Source organism: Aythya marila, assembly GCF_965140915.1.
Source record: "Aythya marila genome assembly, chromosome: 3".
Lineage (NCBI taxonomy): Eukaryota > Metazoa > Chordata > Aves > Anseriformes > Anatidae > Aythya > Aythya marila.
Window position 1 is genome coordinate 67554420 of NC_139044.1, and position 22657 is coordinate 67577076.

At 33.5% G+C, this 22657-nt stretch overlaps 1 protein-coding gene across 1 annotated transcript in view; it reads left to right on the plus strand.

Annotated features, from left to right (window-relative positions):
• The window catches only part of GRIK2 (glutamate ionotropic receptor kainate type subunit 2), a gene marked incomplete at its 5' end in the record, with an annotated part of 393079 nt that overhangs the window by 109275 nt on the left and 261147 nt on the right, over positions 1–22657 (plus strand). The window contains one exon of the mRNA XM_082757228.1: positions 19780–19947. Within this exon, the coding sequence (XP_082613354.1) occupies positions 19780–19947 (168 nt within the window). The remainder of the gene's footprint in view (positions 1–19779; positions 19948–22657) is intronic.

Consider the following 22657-nt stretch of genomic DNA (forward strand, 5'->3'; position numbering starts at 1 on the left):
TATTCGTTAGTTGAATCTGTCTTGTCGGTTGCATGTTATTACTACACTCTCTGTAGAAGTTGCAGTATCTTCCAGTTCAGGTGCTGTGCTAATGTAATTAATGTGCTTTTGCCCTCTCTCAAGTAATTAAGAGTGTCGAACCTAACAGTGATTTTTAGGACTGGTATTACATTTCCCTTTTACTGCCCTTTGTTAATGGCCCTTCTGTTGGTGAGAGTGCTTATGTCCCAGCCAAACTGAATTAATTCTTAAATGTATATTTGTGAAATGCTTTTGTCAAATGCACCTTTTAATAGTACACGCATGATGGGGGTGTTCATTCTGCTCTGCTTGTGTTCAAATTTATTTGAAAAATTGTGTATCAATTCCCAATAATTCATATCTATACCTTGACAAATAATGTTCATAGGATGGAATAAAATATGTTTGTACTATCAGGGGGATCTGACTGCAGAGGACGAGTTTGGAGTTGAAAGACAAGGGTAGAGGCAACCACAATATAAATTAGTTACTGAAAGAAGGCCAAAGTAATGTTTAGATCATATTGCAGCAACTGTGATTTCCAGAAAGTCTCTTTCTCACAGCTTGTCTTTGCTTTGATTATTATCATAGGTTTGACTGAACAGGAATTGATTTGGCCTATGCCTGCACAGACTTTCTTATACTCTCCTACAAACACAGTGAAAGTAGTAAAGCAAGAAAAGTTGATCCAAATTTTGGCTAGTTCTGTCTTTTTTTTTTTTTTAAATATCTAAATTTCTGTAAAAACTGGCAGTAATTTGAGGTTTGAAAACAGTAAAATAATTGATCAGCAATATCCAAAGAAATTTCCAAAAAAATTAAGCAAGTATTTTCCAGGCTTTAAGCCTAAAAATTAGACAAATGAATGGTTCTTAGACAAAACAACTTTTTAAATACAGAGATAGTTTTTTAGATACAAAGATATTGATGGATATTGGCAATTTACTGAAGCAAAGAATTTTGATGTATGAAGAACAGGGAAATGAATATGCCGCTAAAAGAAAGCAAATAGAATAACATGGGATCAGTAAGTTGGAAATGAGGGAGGAAAGATCATTAATGAAACTTAGAGATACTTTCTGCAAGGTATATCTAACCTTCAATTTATTTGTTTTGTCAGTACACAAGCACTTGAAATTCTCAATTCACTGTATTTATTAGGACAATCTTTTCCTCAATAGTAATAATACAACACACAATACTTAAATAGCAGAAATTAATAAATAACACAGTGCTAAAAGGAATTTACATTGTATCCTCACCAGTGAATCAATTTAATGTAGCAGTTCTGGGTGTTATTCACATGTGACCAAGATAAGTATTTGTAAGGTTCAACCATCACCTTGAAGCACAGGGTTACAATCAAACCCAAGTGGTTAATTTGAAGGACAAATATGTGCATGTCCAAATGGAGCCTTTCAAAGATCACTTGCAATGGTCACCGGTAGGATGGAGAGGACTTGTCTTGTGTTGGTTAACCCAACCCCTCAGTAGCCTGGGGAAAAGAACAAGAAGGGCAATAACAAGAAAGAGTAACTCATGGGTCATGAGTTTAATAAGGGGAGGGAACAAGAATACGTGATGCAAAAGCAGTCCCACAACATCATCAGACTTATGTCCATATATCTCTGAGTGATGGTTACTTCAGAAAACAATCCAAACAATCTCTCTGTTTTTATTGTTGAACATGATGTTAGATGCCATGGAATATCCCTGTGGTCATGTATATATGACAACTTTATTCTGTTTCTTTTTAATTAATTATGAATATACAACTGTACTGTGTTAGAAAATATAGGACCTCTACAGTCTGTTATCTGCTTGTGTGCATGTATCTTATGTACTGATGTACATACTTGCAGAGAGCTAGTAGCAAAGAGTTTCAAAGGGTGATAATGTAATTGGTATTATCTAAACTCCCTCTATAACAAGAAGGAAGAAAAGAGACTTAACAAGAACTGTTCAGTCTACTTATCTTTGAATCAATCTCTGCACATGCCTTTATTTTTGAATATAGTGGGAACAGTCATACTAACTTTGACAGCCTTCTAGTAGGATGAAATTTGTACACATAAATGTATTCTGTATCACCTGTGTGACTTTTAGTAGGCAACCTCTATCTTTACAGATCCTTTCAGTGTACCTCCCAGAAGACTAAATATTTTTTAATATAAATAAAATTAGTTTTATTTATATCAATACATATATACTGCCTCAAGGAAACTGAAGTTTAGGGAATAAATTCTTTTTAGCTGGATTGGAAGGTGGCCATTTTTATGTAACTTGTTTTTTGCTAGTTATTAGATTAGTTCCTGTCAGGTAATGATATCTTAGTTTTCTGAAATGCGTGAAAGGTTGCAAACGTAGACAAAGTTAATTTCTTTTGAAGTGTATGCAGGTTGATGTACCTGAAACTGGCAGTAGCACTTATTAAACATATTTTTGTATCATCTTCAGAACGGCTGCTGAAGTAACATTTTAATTTCTCTTCAGTGAACAACAGTTAATGATGTTCACTTGCGGGAAATCATTAAGGGTTATGTAAGAATATTTAAGAGTGTTGGATATTTATGTTCAACAAGGAACAGTGACCTCTTTCAGGATAAAATTCATATCATCTTAAGGAAGGCTAAGTAAAATAACCAACTCAAAAGTGACATCCACCTTATTAAAAATGAAGCAAAATGAGATAAAAAAATAAAAAGAAAAAGAAAAGTAACAGTAGATGAAATTGAATTCATCTCAGAGAGTGGGATTGAGGTGCCATAACACAGAGACATGTGGCTTCCAGCCACAGTTCAAAAAGTGCTTGCACCTCCACTGAGTCTTGCTGTATCTGCCAGCCTGTACAGGTTTCATGCTGAAATAATCTTAAGTTCTCTGAAGTAGATGCCTATTTTCAGGCAACTGAATTTTGTTGTTCTACCCACAATTGTCTTTACACCTTAAGTAGTAACTGTGATTGCAAATGATCTTAAATTACTGGGGTGGTGATAATTTATTAAAATTAAACTACAACAAAACTTTGAAACCAGTGCAACATAAGCAACCCTCTGGCTCAGAGTTAGAGAGAGAACACTGAGGCTTAATGAGTGGCAGATGTGAATCTTTAAAACACATAAAAAGTTAAATGAACATTTTAAAAATAAAAATAGTCATATTCAGTGTCTGTAGTAAATTTAAGTTGCTACTTGCCTGTCGTGGTTTAACCCGGCCGGCAGCTAAACACCACACAGCCGTTCGCTCCCCCTCCCCCTCCCCCTCCCTCTCTGGGATGGGGGAGAGAAATGGAAAGTGAAGCCCATGAGTTGAGATAAAGACAGTTTAATAAGACAGGAAAATAATAATAACAAAAATAATAATAATAACAACAATAATAATAATACAATGGTGATAATAGGAAAGTAATAATAATATGTACAAACAAGTGATGCACAATGCAATTGCTCACCACCCGCTGACCGATGCCCAGCCTAACCCCAAGCAGTCCGGCCCCCTCCCCCCGGCTAGCCACCCCTATATATTGTTAACATGACGTCAGATGGTATGGAATACCCCTTTGGCTAGTTTGGATCACCTCTCCTGGGTCTGTCCCCTCCCAGCTCTTACTGCACCCCAGCCTGCCTGTTGGCAGGACAGAGCAAAAGGCTGAGATGTCCTTGGCTTGGTATAAGCACTGGTCTGCAACAATTAAAAAACATCGGGGTGTTATCAGCACTCTTCTCATCCTAAGCCAAAACACAGCATTCCCCCAGCTACTAGGAAGAAAATTAATTCTGTTCTAACTGAAACCAGGACATTGCCACAAAAAGCATGGATGTAACAAAGTCTTATTTTCTGAGGGCAGTGCAGCTTCTGAATGATGATTGTCAGACGACCAATTGTTTGTGCCAGACTCATGTATTCAAAAAGCTAGTGTCTTTCGGTCTTAAAAGGTGCCCAAAGTTTACATCATAAAATTGATTAAAGAATGAGGTTTTGGTCTCTTCTTTTCCGACACTGAAACCTGTTACAACCTAAATAATTTGTTGCTTTGTTGAAAAACAAAAATGATTTAAGGGCTTTTCCATATTAAAAAAAAGAGAAAAATAGTTAATGCCACAACAGAGCAAAACTTGTATTTATATTAAGATTTAAATAAAAGGAAATAACTTGGTCAATCAAGTTCCTCTTAATTATAGGTGTTAGGGCTTTTGAAATGGATAAAAATGTTAGTGTATTTTGACACTTTCAAGGCATTAAATACAATTGTCTCTGAACTTTCTGTGTAATGAGTATGAACAACATATCATTTCTACTATACTTCAATAAAGGAAAAAAAAAGACTTTTATCTGTCAGCTGTGTAGGAAAAATCTTGAAGTTTTTAGATAAATTGCTACTTCTGATGAACAAATACATCTTTATACGACAAAGATGAAATGGAGAGAATTCAGATAACAGTTTTGAAGATGTTCTCTCTCAGCCTACAAGCCACCTATTAGATATACCTGTATTACATAAAGTTGTCTGCTGCAGTTCACTTCTTTATCGCAGAAACAAGCAAAATTTCCCGCCTCCGGAAGGTAAAGCTGTAGCTCTTCATATTTCTAAAATCATCAGCCTAGATTACAAGGATTGTGCATGGAGGTCATATTTCTTTGACTTGTTTTGTCTTGTAATGTTTTAAGCCACCTTAGGAGGTGGGGGTGTATGTCCACTGTGCTACACTGAAAGCTCCTTTTTGTCTCTGCAAAGAGTGAAAATTAGCACTGAATACTTTATAACTAGCATCAAGTAACGCCCTCTAGTTCTTCTAAGTGAACAAGAAAACCTTACTTACCTTTTGTAGGATGCAGTGATTTTGCAGAGCTCATTTTTCCAAGCTTTCTGTTTTCCAGGCTGAAGTATCCCTTTTCATTCACTCTTGCTATGGAACTCGTTATATACATTGTTGCCTTCTCTTTCTCTTTTCTAATTCTATTGTCACTTTTAAAATGAGCATGGTTTGGTTCGAGGTTCAGATAAACATTTGCTAAGTGCCCAAACTTAGTTAATGGAAGTTAAGAAACGGAATGAGTGAGATGTACTGGTCAGCTGCATAAGAGTAAGGGTCTAATTGAATTTGAGGCATATTTGTATTTCAGAGCTTCAGAGCCACCTATATAGGTAAGACATAAGACCTGTGAAAGACATACTTTTTACTGTACCAGAGACCAGGTGGGGTAGCTTCAGTTTTGTCGGGTAGCCTGTATGAGGGATGTGTGCATTGAGTCCTAGATGACTGTGCTCAGGTGAGCTAAATTGTACTCCAAGATCCACAGAATACAGCAGGAACTTGGACTCCAAGCGTATCTATGGGATTTTAAATATAGGTGTCTTAATCTTTAATTTTAATCTATTCATCTGTCCCCAAAGTGGGTTTAAAAGAGATGCAGCATGCAAGATATTGTCATTGTCATAGAAATATTTTCTATATTTCACTGTTCACTTGCAGGTTTTTTTTTTTTTTTTTTTTTTTTTTTTTTTTTTTAACGTGTGATATTTATTTAGACTGTTTTCCAAATCGAAGTAGTTACAATAATATTGTCAATACCTTACCCACTTCTAACTACGATTCCTTTCTGGAATACCTGAAAACAGGGGTTGCAAAAGTAAGTTTTGTGAAAAAGGTAGTTAGGTAGCCCATTTATATATCTAAAGCAAAATGGCCTTCAATTAAGAGACTGTTTTTGTTGGAAACTGACAAATCCAGTTTTAAGATACATAATTCTTGAGAAATTAGTTTATATTGTATATGTGGTCCATGGAACATTGTTTTCCTTTTGAAAAAGAAAAAAAGTCTATATTTCTGAGGTTGAAACAAACAAACAAACAAACAAACAAAAAAAAACAACCAAAAGTCCTGAACAGGAGAAGAAGCTTATCATACAGGATGAAAAATGCTTTCTTAAACCAAGTATGGTAGAATAAAAGCATGGAGTATTTTAACTGTCTAGACCTCTGTTGTTACAGATGGGACTTCACAATGGAAAAAAAGAGTTAAAAACATTTCAAATACATATATATTTTAAGTATACTCTTATAAATAAATAAAAAGTAAAGTTAATACTGTGGTCATACTAAACAAGACTTTGTATTCTGGTATAAAGATGTTTCTGTCTGGAAAAGCTTGGCCATGTTCTAGAAAATTATATAAGAGGAGATGATAAGAAGTAGGTGTTGATTTATATGAGTTAATATTTATTCCATAAATAGGATTTGTATAAGTAGGATGCTCCTACTTTCCTGCCAAAACAAGTTTTCAATTTTTCCTAAGCGGCTTCTAATTCAGTAATTAAAACTTAATTATGAAATTAGTGAACAACTTCTTAGGGGATAATTATCACATGAGCTAACAATGTTTTACTGTTTTGACTCAATACAACAAGATATCTATGTAGCTGGAGATCAATCTAAACCCAAACTCTTGATAAAGTTAGTGCTGATTTCTGGTATAGAAATGGGAACAGAGTGAAAGTATATATATACTGTGCAAGTATCATATGTACATCTGGATCGCATTTTAGTCACAAAGAATATAAACACCTTCCCTGTCATGGAAAAGATAAGTTAATAACTAAGGAGAAAAAAAAAAGTCAAATGTTCTGCAAATGAGAGAGGAATGTAAAATGTTCAGTATCTCTGTTCTTCAGATCAAAAGTTTTTACCTTCTGCTTCTCTACACTTTCTGCCCAGCACCTCTGGTAATATTTCATTAAACACCATTGGTTTTGTCACTGGAGAAGTGAATCAGTATCTCTGAGATGTGTCATACTGAAACGTCTTATGCCTCATGAAACGTTTTTTCTTGTGTATTTCAAGATCCCACTAGAATCTGTTCTCCACGTGAATCTGCCTTAAATTATTAGTTTCTGAAACTCTCAACTTTAATATGTATTAATGTGTTTTTATTGACATTTATCATACTAATTTTATTGATATTTATCATACTAATTGAGTGTCTTTAGAAGTATTATGAATCTGTAGCATAATATGTATATCTTGTGTAATATTTAGAAGATAAATAGCAAGAGAAAGCTTTCAAGAAGCTTTAAATTTTAGAATTATTTCTTGTTATTTATAGAGTCGATACAGTACATTTCATTTATTTATTTGGAGAACAATGTTTTAATTTCTGCGCATATGTCATAAAGTATAAGTCATGCCTCTACAGTATGTGTAAGTTGCATTGAAATTCATAATTTATCTCAAGTTACCTTATGTACTTGATGTGACTTTATGTATTGGTGTGACATATGAGCTCAAGGAATCTGAATATAAATTTTTAAAGCTTTATATATAAATTTGCTCATTCTAGGAGCTGATGCACCTAATAACTCAGCTTTTGAATAAAAATGATTTTGCTTTTTGTTTGGTTGGTTTTAATTTTATTTGATTTTGTTTTTTATCCACATTAGCACTTGACAGTCTCGTTAAAGAACCATTACTTTCTTGTTACTTGGAATTTTTATCAGCAGCATGTATTACTTGTTTGCTCATACTATTTCCTTGTTTCTGTACTCACTTTTTTTTTTTTTTTTTTTTCTTTTTTCTCCTTCTGGTTGAAGATTCAAAAAGGAAGTAATTGAGAGGCTACAGAAACACCAGTACTGTGCAATCCAAACAGCTGGTACATTAGAGGCAGAAAAAGTAAAGAATATTTTCCAAATATTATTCAATAACACACTGTAGTCGTCAGAATTTTTTTCCTAAGTACTTAAGTCAAGATCCTGTAGTAGCACATACCATATTTTAGTGAGGGTAGTGATATGTATGGCAAAAGTGATTTTGGTGAATTTGTTACTAAGAAGAAAACATAATGACTTACCTTCTAAGAAACACTCTTATTTAAACCTTCTTGGAAACACAAATATTGAAGTGAAATGTTATCGGATGTAATTCTTAAAAACATTTATTTGTCACATTCAAAACTTTCATCAGTTTGACTTTGAAAATTGATTTTTAATTTTTTTATGGCTATTTTAAGTTTTTCTGCTGTTTCACTGCATTTTTGTGTCAATGATTTCAAACTGTTTCATTGTAGTAATCAGGAAACATTTTGAGAAGATGAAATGCTCCAAGCAGTAGTGAGGAAAAGCTATCTCCTGTTAACCTTAAAGACAACGTGGAAGCAGTAAACTGTTCCAGTTATGCATTATATCATGGAAGTAAAAACTCCATGTCATAAATGAAAATTTTTTAAAAATTTTCATGAAATATAAATTACTGAATGCTTTTTTCACCTTAGGATATCATGAAGAAGAGAACTTTATTTCATAACCTCTATATGCAGCCCTTCGAAAACAAGCCACACTGTTTCCAGTCCCTGCTAAACAAGTGGATTTACCAGTTCCTGCTTCTGCTTATTCAGAGGTCACTGAAGAGCACTTGTAAAGTTCTACCTTTTCCATTAAGAAACAAGTTTTTCTTGATTCTTTGAAAGTCACTGCCTATGCATAGCAAATATACCATAATTCTCCTTTTAGTTTGAAATGTCTGTGGAAAGAAAAGTAGTTCACTAAATATGAGCAATATGGGTACTTCACATAGACAATTGCACCTTTCTCCATAATGGTATTCTAAACACCATTTCGGTAGTACAAAGATTGCAAATATATATTTTAAGAGTTCTTAATTACAAAAGAAATTCTTCTGGTTATAGTGAACAGTGCAATACAGTTTTTATCTGTAGAATAATATTTGAGAAGCTGCATCCCTTCTGTTATATATTAACAGGTTAGGTATGTCCTTTTTTGTTTTCTTCTCTCCTTTTTTAGATTACATAATACACTTCATAAAAATTGTTTTGGGTTTCTGAAAGATTGTCTGTGAAAATCTTGAGAAAAGGAAGAAAAGAAGGAAAAAGCAGGTTCTAAACTTATTTAAATAACTTAAATATGTATAAACTCCTGAACATTTAAATATTAAGCATTTAAATTTAAAAAACCATGGTGAAGCTAGTGATGATCGCTTATACATTTTACTTTTGGAGAAGTTTCTGCACAGGGATCCAGATGCCCCAAATTTCATTTACTTTAACAGATCTCAAGCCATTCAGCAAGTCTTGGTTCAGACACTTTTGTGCATTCATTTCCAGGATCCAAATTTTAGTGTTTATGTGCTTCTGTGACTCCAAACAGCCTTTTACTGCCTTTTTTTTTTTTTTTTTTTTTTTTTTTAATGCCCAAAGCCATGGTAATGACAGTGCTATTATGGCTTATTTTAAGAAAGAAATTTTATGAAATGTCATTGTAATTTTAAACTTAAGCAAACAAATTCAATAAGGTTTTTGTTCCCTGATATTTTTGGAAAGAGGAATTGGAAGTTGCATAAATTGAAGATTCATATAGGTTTCTTTTATTGGGGGGGTGGTGAGGGGGGATGGAAGTGGGGGAGGAGATTGCTAGATTCTATAGTGTTTGCTTTGTTGCTTTTAAATTATATGGTGGGCAATGCCAAAGTTATCTGGAAAACTCGGAATTGACTCTTAAGGGACTCCTGACTAAGACATGACAATACTTGATGCTGACTGTGGATTAGGAATTATTTGACCAGATAAAGCAAATGGAATTCAAACGGACTGTATAACACACTGATCCCATGAAGTACACTAGCATTGTGGAATGAATCTTAGAATTCATTCTTAGGATGAATCTTAGGAAGCAAGTTGTAAGGTACTGGCTTATGAAGTAAAGTTATCTTCCCATGTCTGGGAAGAAAACATGAGTTCTGACCCTGACTTTCTCTTCTATTTAAGCAGTTTCTACATGACAGCCATTGGATATAAAACAAATTCATAGTCTGTCTCTTATGTCACTCCTAGCAGAGTACCTATGTGATATCTTCAAGATTGCTTGTGTTTTCTGGATCTTGTAGACTGAAAATTCTTCCACATATGATTCAAGGTTGAAAATTGTGATGTATGTCATAGTATTTCCTGATGGCTGGGGCATTGTCCTAACAGTGAAAGATATGGGCTTAGAGTTCAGTAGATAATGGAACCTCAGTTTTCTACTTTATTGGTAAGCACTTTGTTGTTTATTTGAGAAATGTTAATTAACATACTATCACAAGTGGAATGAAGGTGTCATTGTAGTTTGAACTTCCACAAGTTAAGAGCCTTTTGATTTTAGTTTTTAGGCACTTTTCCGATTCATCTTTAAATGCCAAAGGATTGTAGCATGAGCTTCATATAGCACAGTATTTCTCTACATGCTTGTATACCTACAATTCCTGGAAAGCCTTTTAGTTCTCAAAGGAATTGTCAAGTGATTCCTGATGACTGTTAAACCATGGGTTCTGTGAATTGCTTTGGAGAAATTAGGTGTGCATCTTTTCTAAGTCCTGCCTGAAGAATTGCAATGGGTTCACACACTGGGTTCCTTCTCCTGACTCTTTAACCTATTAAAAATAAAAAAGTAAAGGAAAAAGAAAAGGAAGATGTTTTTTGCTCCAGTGTTTGCATGGGGATTAGTACTAAATAGCCCTACTTGGAGGAGTTAAGTTCAAAAGACATCTACTTTTTAAATGTCTTATTCCTCATGAGTGAATCGCTTTTATTTTTAAAGAAGATGAAAACTCAGATAAAACTTTCTTTGGGTTACACTGTATACAGTCTGACTTCTCAAATATAATCTCAGATACAAAACAATATTTTAGAAAATGAGTAAATAGCATTCTTGTGAGGAAAGAAAAAACAAAACACCTTAGCCTAATGTAATACTGGTAGCATTTTATTTATGGTTTTGATGGGTAAGTTAGGTTTTGTCAGTGTTTTGATATATTTTATGATTAGTATTTTGATTTTATGGTTTAGTATTTTGATATATTTTATTCTAGAAAGAATACAATTAAGTGGTCTGTGATTCACACATGTTAAGACTAATCTCTTAATATAATATAAGCAGGGAAGTTTGAAGATTGTAACTATCCAGTAAATAGCTTATGAAAAGACATAAGGTTTCTACATTAATTCCTATGAAAGTACTTCTGTAAAATCTAAGAATTTTAGTTGGTATATTATCTTCCTTAATAAAGTTTTGGAGGAAAAATATTTTCTTCATGGAGACTGAAAAGCTTTTTGTCTGAGTGTTGGCTTCCTCTTTTTTAGAGAATATTGGAAAAAAGCAAAAGTGTAGTGTTTTAAGACAGTTTCAAACATTTTATTAGCCAAAGTATTGGAAAGTTCATTTTAGAAAAATCTCCTGAGTCCATTTTTGTAGTCACATTGCATTTAGTGTTTGTTTCCTTTTGTTACTGCTAGTCATGAGAGATTAAATATTAGGCGAATATGATGATTGCATTCAAATTATTGAGTATATTGTGAAATAAATTGTTTAGTGTGTCAGAAAAAGCTAATGAATATCCTTAAAGTGAAAGAAGAAAAACACTCATGGACAGTACATTTTAACATTGTATAAATGTGTACAGATGTTCTTATTTTGCATGTCATATGTAGTCATGCTCTGTTGGTATTCTTGAAAGAGTAGTATTTATAAAGAGAAGCTATCAGAAGCAGTGTTTTGTATGCATGCTGCACATCCAGTCTAGTAATATTAATTTTTAAATATCATTTTATTTATGATTTTCAAAGTAAATTTGTCAACTGTGCTGATGAAAGGAAAGATTCGGACATATGTTGTTTGTCACATCTGACTTAAAGGTGTTGGAATGCATCAAATTACATTTATAATGTAATTTTAAATATACCTATAGTCATTTGAATTTACTACATACTCACTGTTAAAAATCTTTTTCACCAGTTGTATTAGATAAAGAAGCTTTATTTCAAATGAGATCTGAGTTTACATGTATTATTATTTTCTTACATTTAAGAAAAACAAAGTAAAATCTTTCTGTTTTGATTGAATTTGATTTGATTTCGATTGAATTTAACATTTAATGAGCAGGATAAACCTAATATTGACTGGATATTTTCCCCCTCATATATTGTACTATCAGAAAATATTCTGTTTTAAATCTGTGGATATTTCAAATCTTTTTGGAGAAACATATCTTAAAACTTTCAGTTTCATGCAGTGCTACTAAAAATATAGACCAAAAGATAACTTAGATACTAAATATTGATATACCTATGTATTTATGTTGCAAGATTTGAAGGATTCTCTGATCATGTCTTCATATATTGATTCCACCTTTGAAGTAAATTATGTCTCATTTCAAAATGTTACTGATTTTCCAATACCTGTGTCTCCATTGCAATGTTGAGGTGTTTGGTTCATCTGTATTAGATGAGATAATTTATTTTTCAGATAAGTTTCTTATCCAAGTTTACACAGAAAATCAGTGGCAATGAAAATAAACCCTAGCAATTTCGGGTGCTCCTTCCGACCTCCAAATCATATCTATGGATAAGGGTATTGTCTTTTCCTGAAGTGTATTGTCTTTTCCAGCATGGTTTATCCATGTAAAAAGCACTTAAATAAGCAGTTTTCCATGTCAGTTGATCCTTTTAATCTTTTCCCTGTTGTGAGATTCAGAAGGGTTTCAATATAATTTTGAAAAGGAACAATAAAACATGGTCTTGTACAGATTCACATTGGTATATTCTAAAACTCTCTCTATATAAAACAAAATGTTGTTTTATAGAAAATATTGTAAAAAAGAAAAATTTTAATTTGCTTTTAATGGATTACATGGAAATGGTTTTTCAAAATTTTGTTCCTGAGGGAAATAAGTGGCTAAGATATAATTTTATTCTGCAACCACACATCAAAGCTGGCAATGTTTATGAAGGTCTCTGTAGCTCTCCAATCCATGATGGGATTTGAAACAGAATAATCAGTACAGCACATTTGATTATGGCAAAAATGCCTTTAGCCAGCAACCCTGATCAGTCAGTGTAGCTCAGCACCTAACCTCTTTTGGTACCTCTTTTGGTACCATCCACACCATGTCAGTGATATTGGGTCTTTCAGTTGAAGCTCTTCAGTGTCTGTTGGCTATGGCTGTATTTGGGGAGCTGTCATCACTTCATACTTGCAAAACCATTCACTTTTAGTAGCATCTATTGAACTCTCTGAATATGCTTTTGTCTTTTTCTTCCTCTACATGATCCTTGGCTTTGATTACCAAATGTCCAATTTCAAAATACAGAGAGCAGACACAAGCATATTTTAATGGTGCAATGCTTGATAGACTTGTTTGATTATATCAAAAACCTTTTTTAGAAATAAGTTCTTCACAGATACCTTTTCCACAGATACCTATTCTCCTATCTCTCATCCTTCCAGTTAATTAAACAATTTCTGATACTTCACATTTTCTGAACCAAGAAAGAGTCAGAATAATAGATTTCTTATTTGCAAATTAAGGTTACATTTGGGGAACATAGCTATCTTATGCTCAAAGTATTGATCTGAGGCGTGGATGAAGAAATACAATAATTACACTCCTATATAACTCCTCATACATTGACTTGCATCATTTAAACATCCTTTATTTTTTAAAACTAAAATGATGGGAAAAAAAATCTTATAGGGCAAGATAAATTATTTTTAAAAGTAAAATATTTTCCACGCACTTGGTCGCCTCCTAAGTACTCAAGATATGGGTTTGCATTTTTATATTTTAAAGATTACTGTAGTATAAAATAATAAAAAAATGTTCATGACAATGTGACTGATATTACATTTGTATTAATAATGTGTTAATAAAGAGTTTATCTTCACAGCTACTGCTAAAGATGAGCAAATTGGTTCATGGTAACAATAAAATGGCTATAATGTTAAAAATTATAGCTATTAAATACTAATGTGTGTATATGCAAGATCTTTATCAAGTAATTTTGGTATTAGAAAAAAATGAAACTTCATCTTACTTTGAGATCACAATTAAAATAAAAGTTATGATTAACACTATTGTTTCCATAACTTTGTTAATGTCAACAATGTAGTATTGGAATAAGTTCAGGTTTAAATTTCTCTCTCATGATTTCACATTTGAAAATTAGTGTATCCTGAGAGTGCTATACCATGGAAGTTTTATAGCTGTGTATATGGTTTCATATTTCAATATATTTCAGTGATATTGGAAAAGATTTCTTTTAGATTCAGAAAATCAAAGTAGTCAATAAGCTTCATTTCAATTGATATGTCAGAGCATGACCTGAGGTAGTGTGGCTTTCTGTTATATATTTAGAATCATAGAATCATAGAATATCCTGAGTTGGAAGGGACCCTTAAGGATCATCAAGTCCAACTCTTGACACCGCACAGGTCTACCCAAAAGTTCAGACCATGTGCCTAAGTTCACAGTCCAATCTCTTCTTAAATTCAGACAGGCTCGGTGCAGTGACCACTTCCCTGGGGAGCCTGTTCCAGTGTGCACTTTAAATGTTTAATTTTTTCTGAAGACATGGACTGCAAAATAGTCCATAGCCACTGTAATTAAATAGCACTCTTTTCTACTGGAGCAAACTTGGAACTGTATTAGAAACAAAGGAGAAATTTTTTGATTCAATATCAGCCAGGCTTGATTTTTTTTTTTTTATAGTTCCACTTGGACACTTTTGAAATTTGTTTGAGTGTTGCTTGTTTGCTTGATAATTTAAAGTAGGTAACAATGTAAAACACTCAAGACTGACCACCAATGTGGAATGTTTAAGAGGGGAAAAAAAAACTACGACATTTTTGTGCAACAGAAATGGAAAGCTGAATCATTCATGTGCTTACCATATTTCTGAAACGAGGTAGTTATGAGCAGGACCAACATGTATTTTTTTGTTGTTATTTTGTTTTTGTTTTTTTTTTGGGGGGGGGGAGGGAATAGTGGGGGTTAATTTTTGACAAAATATGTGTCTGGGTTTTTCGATTTGAGGAAAAATGATTTGAAAATCAGAGAAAGCAGAGATGGCTTGTGAACTAAAATGTCAATTCTTTTTTGATGTTTTTGGTGGAAAATGCTGAGCTTTTCGTTTGAGCATTCTCAGAATATATATATATATATATATATACATGTATTCACTTGTAAAATTAAAAGAAAAAAAAAAAACAGATTTACCTTTTCCTTGAAAAATAATGACACCTACATTATTCATCCTAATCGGGGCATTACATAAATTGTGCTTTTTGATAAACTGGTACTGGTATCTTTTTTCCATTTTTCAACTGTTTTTGGAGAAACAGTTACTACATCAGTATTACACCAATGACTGGCTTTTCCTTATTGGTCATGTTAAATGAATTTGGTCATGTAAATATTTTCTCAGTATTGACAACTGCAATGAAAAGCCCTAGTTGATTTCAGGTTCAGTAAAAGCAGTTGTAGTATATCAAGGTTAATAGGAGACCTGAATCAACCTGGATGTCATTGTTAGAGTATCAATATCACTGATACAGTATTTAAAGACCGTCTTATAATCGCTTTCGCATATATGGCTTGTATTGTCCTGTCTGAAACATTCCTAATCACGGTGATTCTTCAGGTGTTAATCACTACCAGAATGTTGTGAGCTTTAGCAAAGTGCCTATCATGACAGTAAAAACCTGAAAAAATGTTCAGCTATAGAGTAGTCACCTACTGTACACAGTCAATAAAATTTTATGTGGTACAGATTGAGCTGTAGTTACGTGATGCCATATTTCCTACCCTTTTTGTTATAGGGCAGAGATGCATTGCCATATCATTAACACTGTAAACGAAGGCGTCATATATGAGACCATTAAAGCAAGCTAAGCATTAAATAGGGATTTTACTACTCCTTTAAAGTTTTCTGTCTTTATTGTGAGGTAGCAGAGAAAAATCAGCTGTTTCGTCTATGATGTGCTGCTGATCTCTCAGAAGAACTTGTGTTTCTGCCTATTATGGATCTGCATGTGGTGTTAAAATAAGACAAATCTCAACACCTATATTTTCTCAAGCTGTTAGACAGAGATAGGCACTGGCTTGACTGATTGTTCACGTATCAATGGCAAGATATATGACTGTTCTGCGTGCTTATCTGAGAGCATGCAGTGCATTCCTCAGCTTGATTATTAATGTCCTGAATGAAATGGTACATTGGTAACAGAGAAAAACCCTTGTTGGGAGGGAACAGCATGATTCAGTCTGCTATAACAGCTTTGGGAAGCCAGTATCCCTTTACAATTGAGTGCAGCTGAAGTGCAAAGCCAAATCTTTTTATTCATGTGCTTTCAATTTTATTAAAAACATCTAGTGTAATTTCTGGCTTGTCTTCCAGTAGTTTTTTTTTTTTTTTTTTTTTTTTTTTTTTTTCTTGCTACTACTTACATATTCAGAACAAATATAACAACATAAAAGTAAGGACAAGGCAGTTTGAAGTTACCCATGGAATTTCTACTTCCACCTTAGGCAACAATGGAGAAAGCACCCTGTAAAACTTCCCATTCCTGTAAATGCCTGAACTCATTTATGTGCTGAGTATCCTTAAAATATCTGGAGCATAAACTTCCACACATGCTTAAAAGTGCTCCCAAACAGATCCAGTAAGGATCTGTTTTATGACTATGTTCTGAAATTCAAAATGTAGGTATGTCTCTGCCTAAGCTTCTACTCTGCTTATTGTGCAAGTTCACAATCGCAAACTACATTCAAGAAGTTCAAGGAAAAATTCTGGTGCCCTGAGTGAAGTTCACCAAATCTAGCAGCTACTATTCAATATGGAGGAACCAGACATTTTCAGACATTTTGCACTTTAGAAGGATATGGTGCAATTTAAGAACCTGTTGATTCTCTTCTTAGTGTAAAAATTACAATAAGCCTACCACTTTCAGCATACAAAATATTTAATTATGGGATGTTACTCTCCCTCCAGCTTCAGCAGACAGCTACAGGAGTAGCATAAAACTGAAATGAAAGAAGACCAGCAGAAGTTTGACATCTTGCAAGTTAGAAAATACAAACACGTTGTCTAATCTATATTCTTCTGGGATTCTTATTTTTTTTTACTCAGCATTTCTCTGGTATGAAACATGAAAATATTCAGAAGTAGGAAAACAGAAGCTATGGTTTCCTTCCTCCTAGGAAAATATCCTAATCATAGGACAACAAAAACAGGTTATTCTTCCTACCTTTGGTTTTCTTAGGAATGGAAATTTTCTCAGACCATATGTTGCCAGCTTTGTAGGGGATACGTTTATCACAGGGACAGAAAATGTGTGACTGAGGGAAAAAAAACACTGAATGGAGCACATGGAAAATTATACATGCTATTGCTACTTGGAAGAGATAGAAGAAGACTTTGACATCTTCATAATGTTGTCTTACTATCATTACCATTAGGAATTACACAGATATGGGAGGCCAAAACACATTTTTATTTTTCTTATACTGAGAATAACGGCTGCATCTTTGACAAGGAATTCCCCATCACAAGAATTTAAGAGATGAGGAGAATGAAAAATACAGAAATAAAGAAGGAAGATTTTAGTGAGTTTAAGAGAAATAGAAATTAAAGAAGAAAATCTTCTATTGTAAAAATTGCAGGTAGAAGAAAGATGCATTGTATTGCTTGTTTTTTCTTATGAATCCATTCTCACTTAGGATATGATCTTTTTTAATAACAGTGTGATACTTATTTATTCATAAACGTTTGAATAACTGTTTTCCAGGTACCTCTAGGAAAGTTTACAAAATTTGTCCTAATTCTCATTGTATTCATAGAAACATGTTGTTTTTTTTTCTTTTTTTTTTTTTTTCTTCTGTGTTAATATCTGTATTTAGCATTCATTCATTATTTTTTAGCTTTTTGCAGTATTTTTTTTTTTTTCCCAAATCAGAATAGAATTCTCCTGTATGTCACAGTCAGATTTACAGTGTTTAGATGCAGAAAACACACAAGATCTTGTTCATCAGATATCATTAGAAAGAGAGAGGTGGGACTTGATTCAAAAGTAGGTTGCCTTTCCTGTTAATTTTGTATTATTGTTTAAATAAAGATGGTCAGTTTTTCAGTTTTAAAAAGTAGTACTAGGCCTATATTTATCTGAATGTCATCCAAGTTAGTTTTGTTTTAGCTTCTGAAGTATTGTTAATGTTGGCTACTGATTATGTATAATCTTATATGCTCAATCAGGCTGGATCATTTACTGATATATCCATATTTTTCTTACACTTGTCTCTTCCATCAATGTCTCATTTTCAGTTTTAGATTACTAATATTTAAGTAATTGTCATGTCTTATCTCACTGGCTAGTACTTGTGCTTTTAAGTTAATATGAACCAAGCCTCTGTCTCTAGGGCTCTCCCTGGGAATTTAAGAGCTTATCTGCAGGAAAAAAGTTAACACCTGTACTTCCTCCTGAAATGGGAAACAGCCTGGAAGAAGTAGAAGGTTTGCAAAACTGAAAAGCCTTTTTATGTTTAATAATATCTGAAAGGGAAGGAGTTAATAACTAAATACACATTGCTTTAGAAATGGATTATCCAGTTGGGTGCCCAACAAGACTATTTACTAACTGAGGTAGTTTGCAAAGTTCGGTCTTAATCAGCTCCTGTACATTCAGATGCTGAGAACGTCCTGATGAGAAAGCAGTATAGTGTTGAATAAGATTTTTTTTTTTGATAATACAAAGCCAGGTAGCAACATGATTACTTTCAAAAATAAATGTGCACACACTAAGAGAAAGTGAATGACACATTTATTGCACTGATGCAATGCCTGATTTGTTCTTGTATGATAATCAGTGTCTGTCCTCCACATTATTATTCACAGATTCTGTTAGCATGAGGACAGAAGAGGCCATACTGATGCTGATCTTTTTGCTGAGCCATTTCATGACACTATAGTAAGGGCATATCTTTAGGTTACTTTTACTGTCACCTTATCTTTGGCCTTTCCAGACCCATGAACAAATTGTTATCCCAAAGCAGGTGTTAATATACATTTCATGGACAATGATGTCTCATGACAAAATGAGAAGGGCTGAAGTACGGCACTGTTCAATGATCTTGTTTGGTTCATTTAAGATGAAGTCTTGCTCAGAAACATTCTAGATATTTCCTGTCATTTGGGGCATGTCCTACTCTGGCAGTACACTTGGCCAATCCTTTTGCTTTGTGATGGAGCTTTATGTAGAGTATAGTTGATTCCTCTGTTGAGAATGAGGCTAACATATACATGCAACTCAGTGCAGATGATGAAAATTTGAATCTCTGGTCAACATATTTATCAGTTCAGGCACACAATCATGCTAAAATGTCTATACATCTGCATTTTAGAGGCATATCTTGTACTGCATTTCCAATGAATTTTCAGTTCATTATAGCTGCATAGTAAGTCTAGGAACAATAGAATACAAGACTCCAGAAATCTTGCCCTTGCACATCTGGAAGCGGTAAATTCAGTCCTTTTTAACTATGCAACCAGTTTAACTATGTAAAATAATTACATATTCTTCATCCCTATTCTATTTTGCTTCTAAATAATGTGGTTATTTTATATTGTCTTTTATTCCCAATAGTAAAGTAAATGTTGTAAAACCAAACAAAAAACAGCACAAAACATTTTCCTTAAGGTAAGTTTGATTAAAATATTTACGATTAAAATATTAAAATATTGTTAGCTTATAGTTTGATTCAAACCTCACTGAAATCATGAGATATTTTGCATTAGTTGCATTGTATCAGGCTTATTAAGCTACCAATCATTACAAATGTTCCTGTATGCTATTTTGACTTAATAGAGGTGTTTTTTTTCTTTTTTTTTTTTTTTTCTTTTTTTTTTTTTTTTTTCCCTTTCTCGTCTCCCTCACTACCAGGAGGTATTTTTGAGTGTGTGGAATCTGGTCCAATGGGAGCAGAAGAATTAGCCTTCAGATTTGCTGTGAACACAATCAACAGAAACAGAACTCTTCTGCCAAACACCACATTAACATATGACACCCAAAAGATAAATCTCTATGACAGTTTTGAAGCATCCAAAAAAGGTAACCTTTTGCATATTTAATTACTGTACTTAGCAGATGACTCCCTTGCTTTACCTACTTATTGTCTGTCCATAAAACCATATACAATGACATTGTACAAGGTTGTGCCTCACATCAAAGAAAGGTTTTAAAGACTGCCTTTTGAAGACTGTAATGGTAACTATTTGAAAACTTAATATGTCAGCTTTTCTCCCACTATTTCTTTATATGAAATCTTTACAAAAGCTATTTCTTTAAATGTTTAAAATTGCAAATCATCTTTTTTTTTCTTTTTTTTTTTTTTATTATTTTTTTTTGAGCTTTGTGATGAGGATGTTTTTGAGATCGACTCCTCTGGAATTAGAAAACACTACCACCAGATTTTTCCTGTAAAATGCCAGCTGCTCACAACTTCCAGTGAGCTTGGAAGAGGAAGGAAGTTCAGCCCACAGAACTAGTTATTCAGTGGTATAATCAAGACTATATGCCATTAGGCCTATAGTGGCTTATTTCAGAATTGTTAGTCATGTAACAGAACCCTTTTGTACAGGTGCAAATGTCAATGTGTTTTACTTGACCTGCATTGCATAAGCTGTAATGTTTCAGTGACTTCCTCACCCGTGTAGGAGTTATCCCTGTGTTAGGCTTTCCCTGAACATAAAGTACTTCTTAACACCAGAAGTGAACATTTTATAGATGGGAGTATGATACAGTGTTTTCAATATTACCAGCAAAACTTAATCTGAGGCCATGAGGTAAATAAAATTGGGATCTTAAGTTTCCATCTGCTTCCAACATCTTTAGAGGAAAGCCTACAAAGAAAGCCCCCTCCTTCTGCTCCAAATCTAGATGTCAACTTTTATGACTTCATGGCTAAAATTTCATTTCCAGATATTCAACAGGGTTCTAATTCCATTTTAAGTATTTCATCACTTAAACTACATCTCTGCTAATATCTTTAGCATATGTATGTCTTGCATACTTAATCAGCTGTGTTTTTCAAAGGAGAGCAAGCAGTTATAGTATTACACATTTTATATAAGCTTAAAAATTAGGTCTGTTCTTTACCATGTTGTTACCAGGTGAACATCCAGACCTCAGTTCAGAAGTTTTCTCCAAACTATAAACAATTTTATTTAAAAAAAATAAAATAAAAATTTTCAAATCTTTGCTTCTCACAAAAATTGTTTTGAGATTGCTTTACATTCTAGTCTACAACATTGTGATGCCACATGCAAGTTGTACTCCATCATTGCCATGCTCTAGAAAGTACAAAATGTAGTAAATTCTGTATGCACTTTATAGGTGAAAATACAAAGATGTGATGACAGAACTTAGTAGGACTGATTCTTGCACTGTATTACATATTCTTTAACAACATTTTTTTTTTTTTTTAATAAATTGTTGAGCCAGTTTTATATGAATGTTATAATTAACAAGAAAATAAGGGTAAAAGGATAAGAGGCCAACCTTATGGCAGGTTTCAACCTTAAGTCTACCAAGTGATCTAGTCCACAACATGTCATAACCTGTGAAGACTTTATGCAATACAGAATTTTTGGTGCTAAGTAGAATTAAAACATTTATAGCTCCATTAGAAATGCTACTTGGGAGAAGCTGCTGTGTCAAAATATGCATAAAGTACAACTTTAAAGTGAAACATAATACTGATTAAAATCAGTCTAGAAACAATGAGAAATATTTTTTTTCCTTTTTTTGTTGCAACATGCAGAGTTAATCTTGCTAACCTATTTTTCCTGTTTATTAGTCAAATTAACCATTATAAGTCTATCTCTTCTTTGTAGACGAGATTGTGAGAAATAGGGTGAACTAGCCTTCTAATGCATATTTTTTGAGTTGTCATTTCAATGTTTTGGATGATGGGTTAAAGAAGGTTCTGAGAGAACTCCTTCTATCTCAGCCAACAATGAATGAATGGGTTGATCCTTAATTCTGGCCTCTCCTTTCTCTTTTCCTCCCCATCTCCCAAATTCAACTGCTTCCTGACTCCAGTGCATTCTGTCTAGTGCAATTTAATGACATAGTTTCTCTTCATTCCTGAGGGAGGATGTGAGGAGTGGAGATATCTGTTCTGGGATATATTGAATAAGTCTTTCTGGAGATGACAACACTACTTCTAGTCCTTACTTGGGGTAAGGCTTGAGGGCTCCAAGCTCCAGCCATAATACTGTGTTGCTAATTCTTGATAGAATAGAATAGTTCAAGTTAGAATGACAAAATGTCATTGATTGGATATATTGAATAGATTGGATATATTCATTGTTCCCACTTGCATCTTGCATGAGAATGCAAGTCTTTATTTGTAACTAGGCTGTATCAAAATCTGTGTAATCTTCCAGTGCTAATAGCTTTTTGCCTCATCAATTCACAATACAGCCAACTACATTTGTGCTGACAGGTGCTTTAGTTCGGAACCAAAGGCTAAAGGTTAACATAAAATGGTTCATTTTATTATGATGGCTCCAACACAGAGTTTTAACAATGAGGTTTAAGCATTTGACTCATTTTGTGGTTCATGATTATGTCCATTAGTGAGCAGGCAGGCACTGCATCAAAAATAGCCTGTTTAGACCTCTTAGCAACACATACTTTTGAAGTTGAATACAAATGAAATATTAATGGATTTTTAAAGGTACTATACCAAAGAGCAACCTGAAGGCAAGATGATATTTCCAAGATACTATTTCAGTGAAGAATAATGTAAATGCAA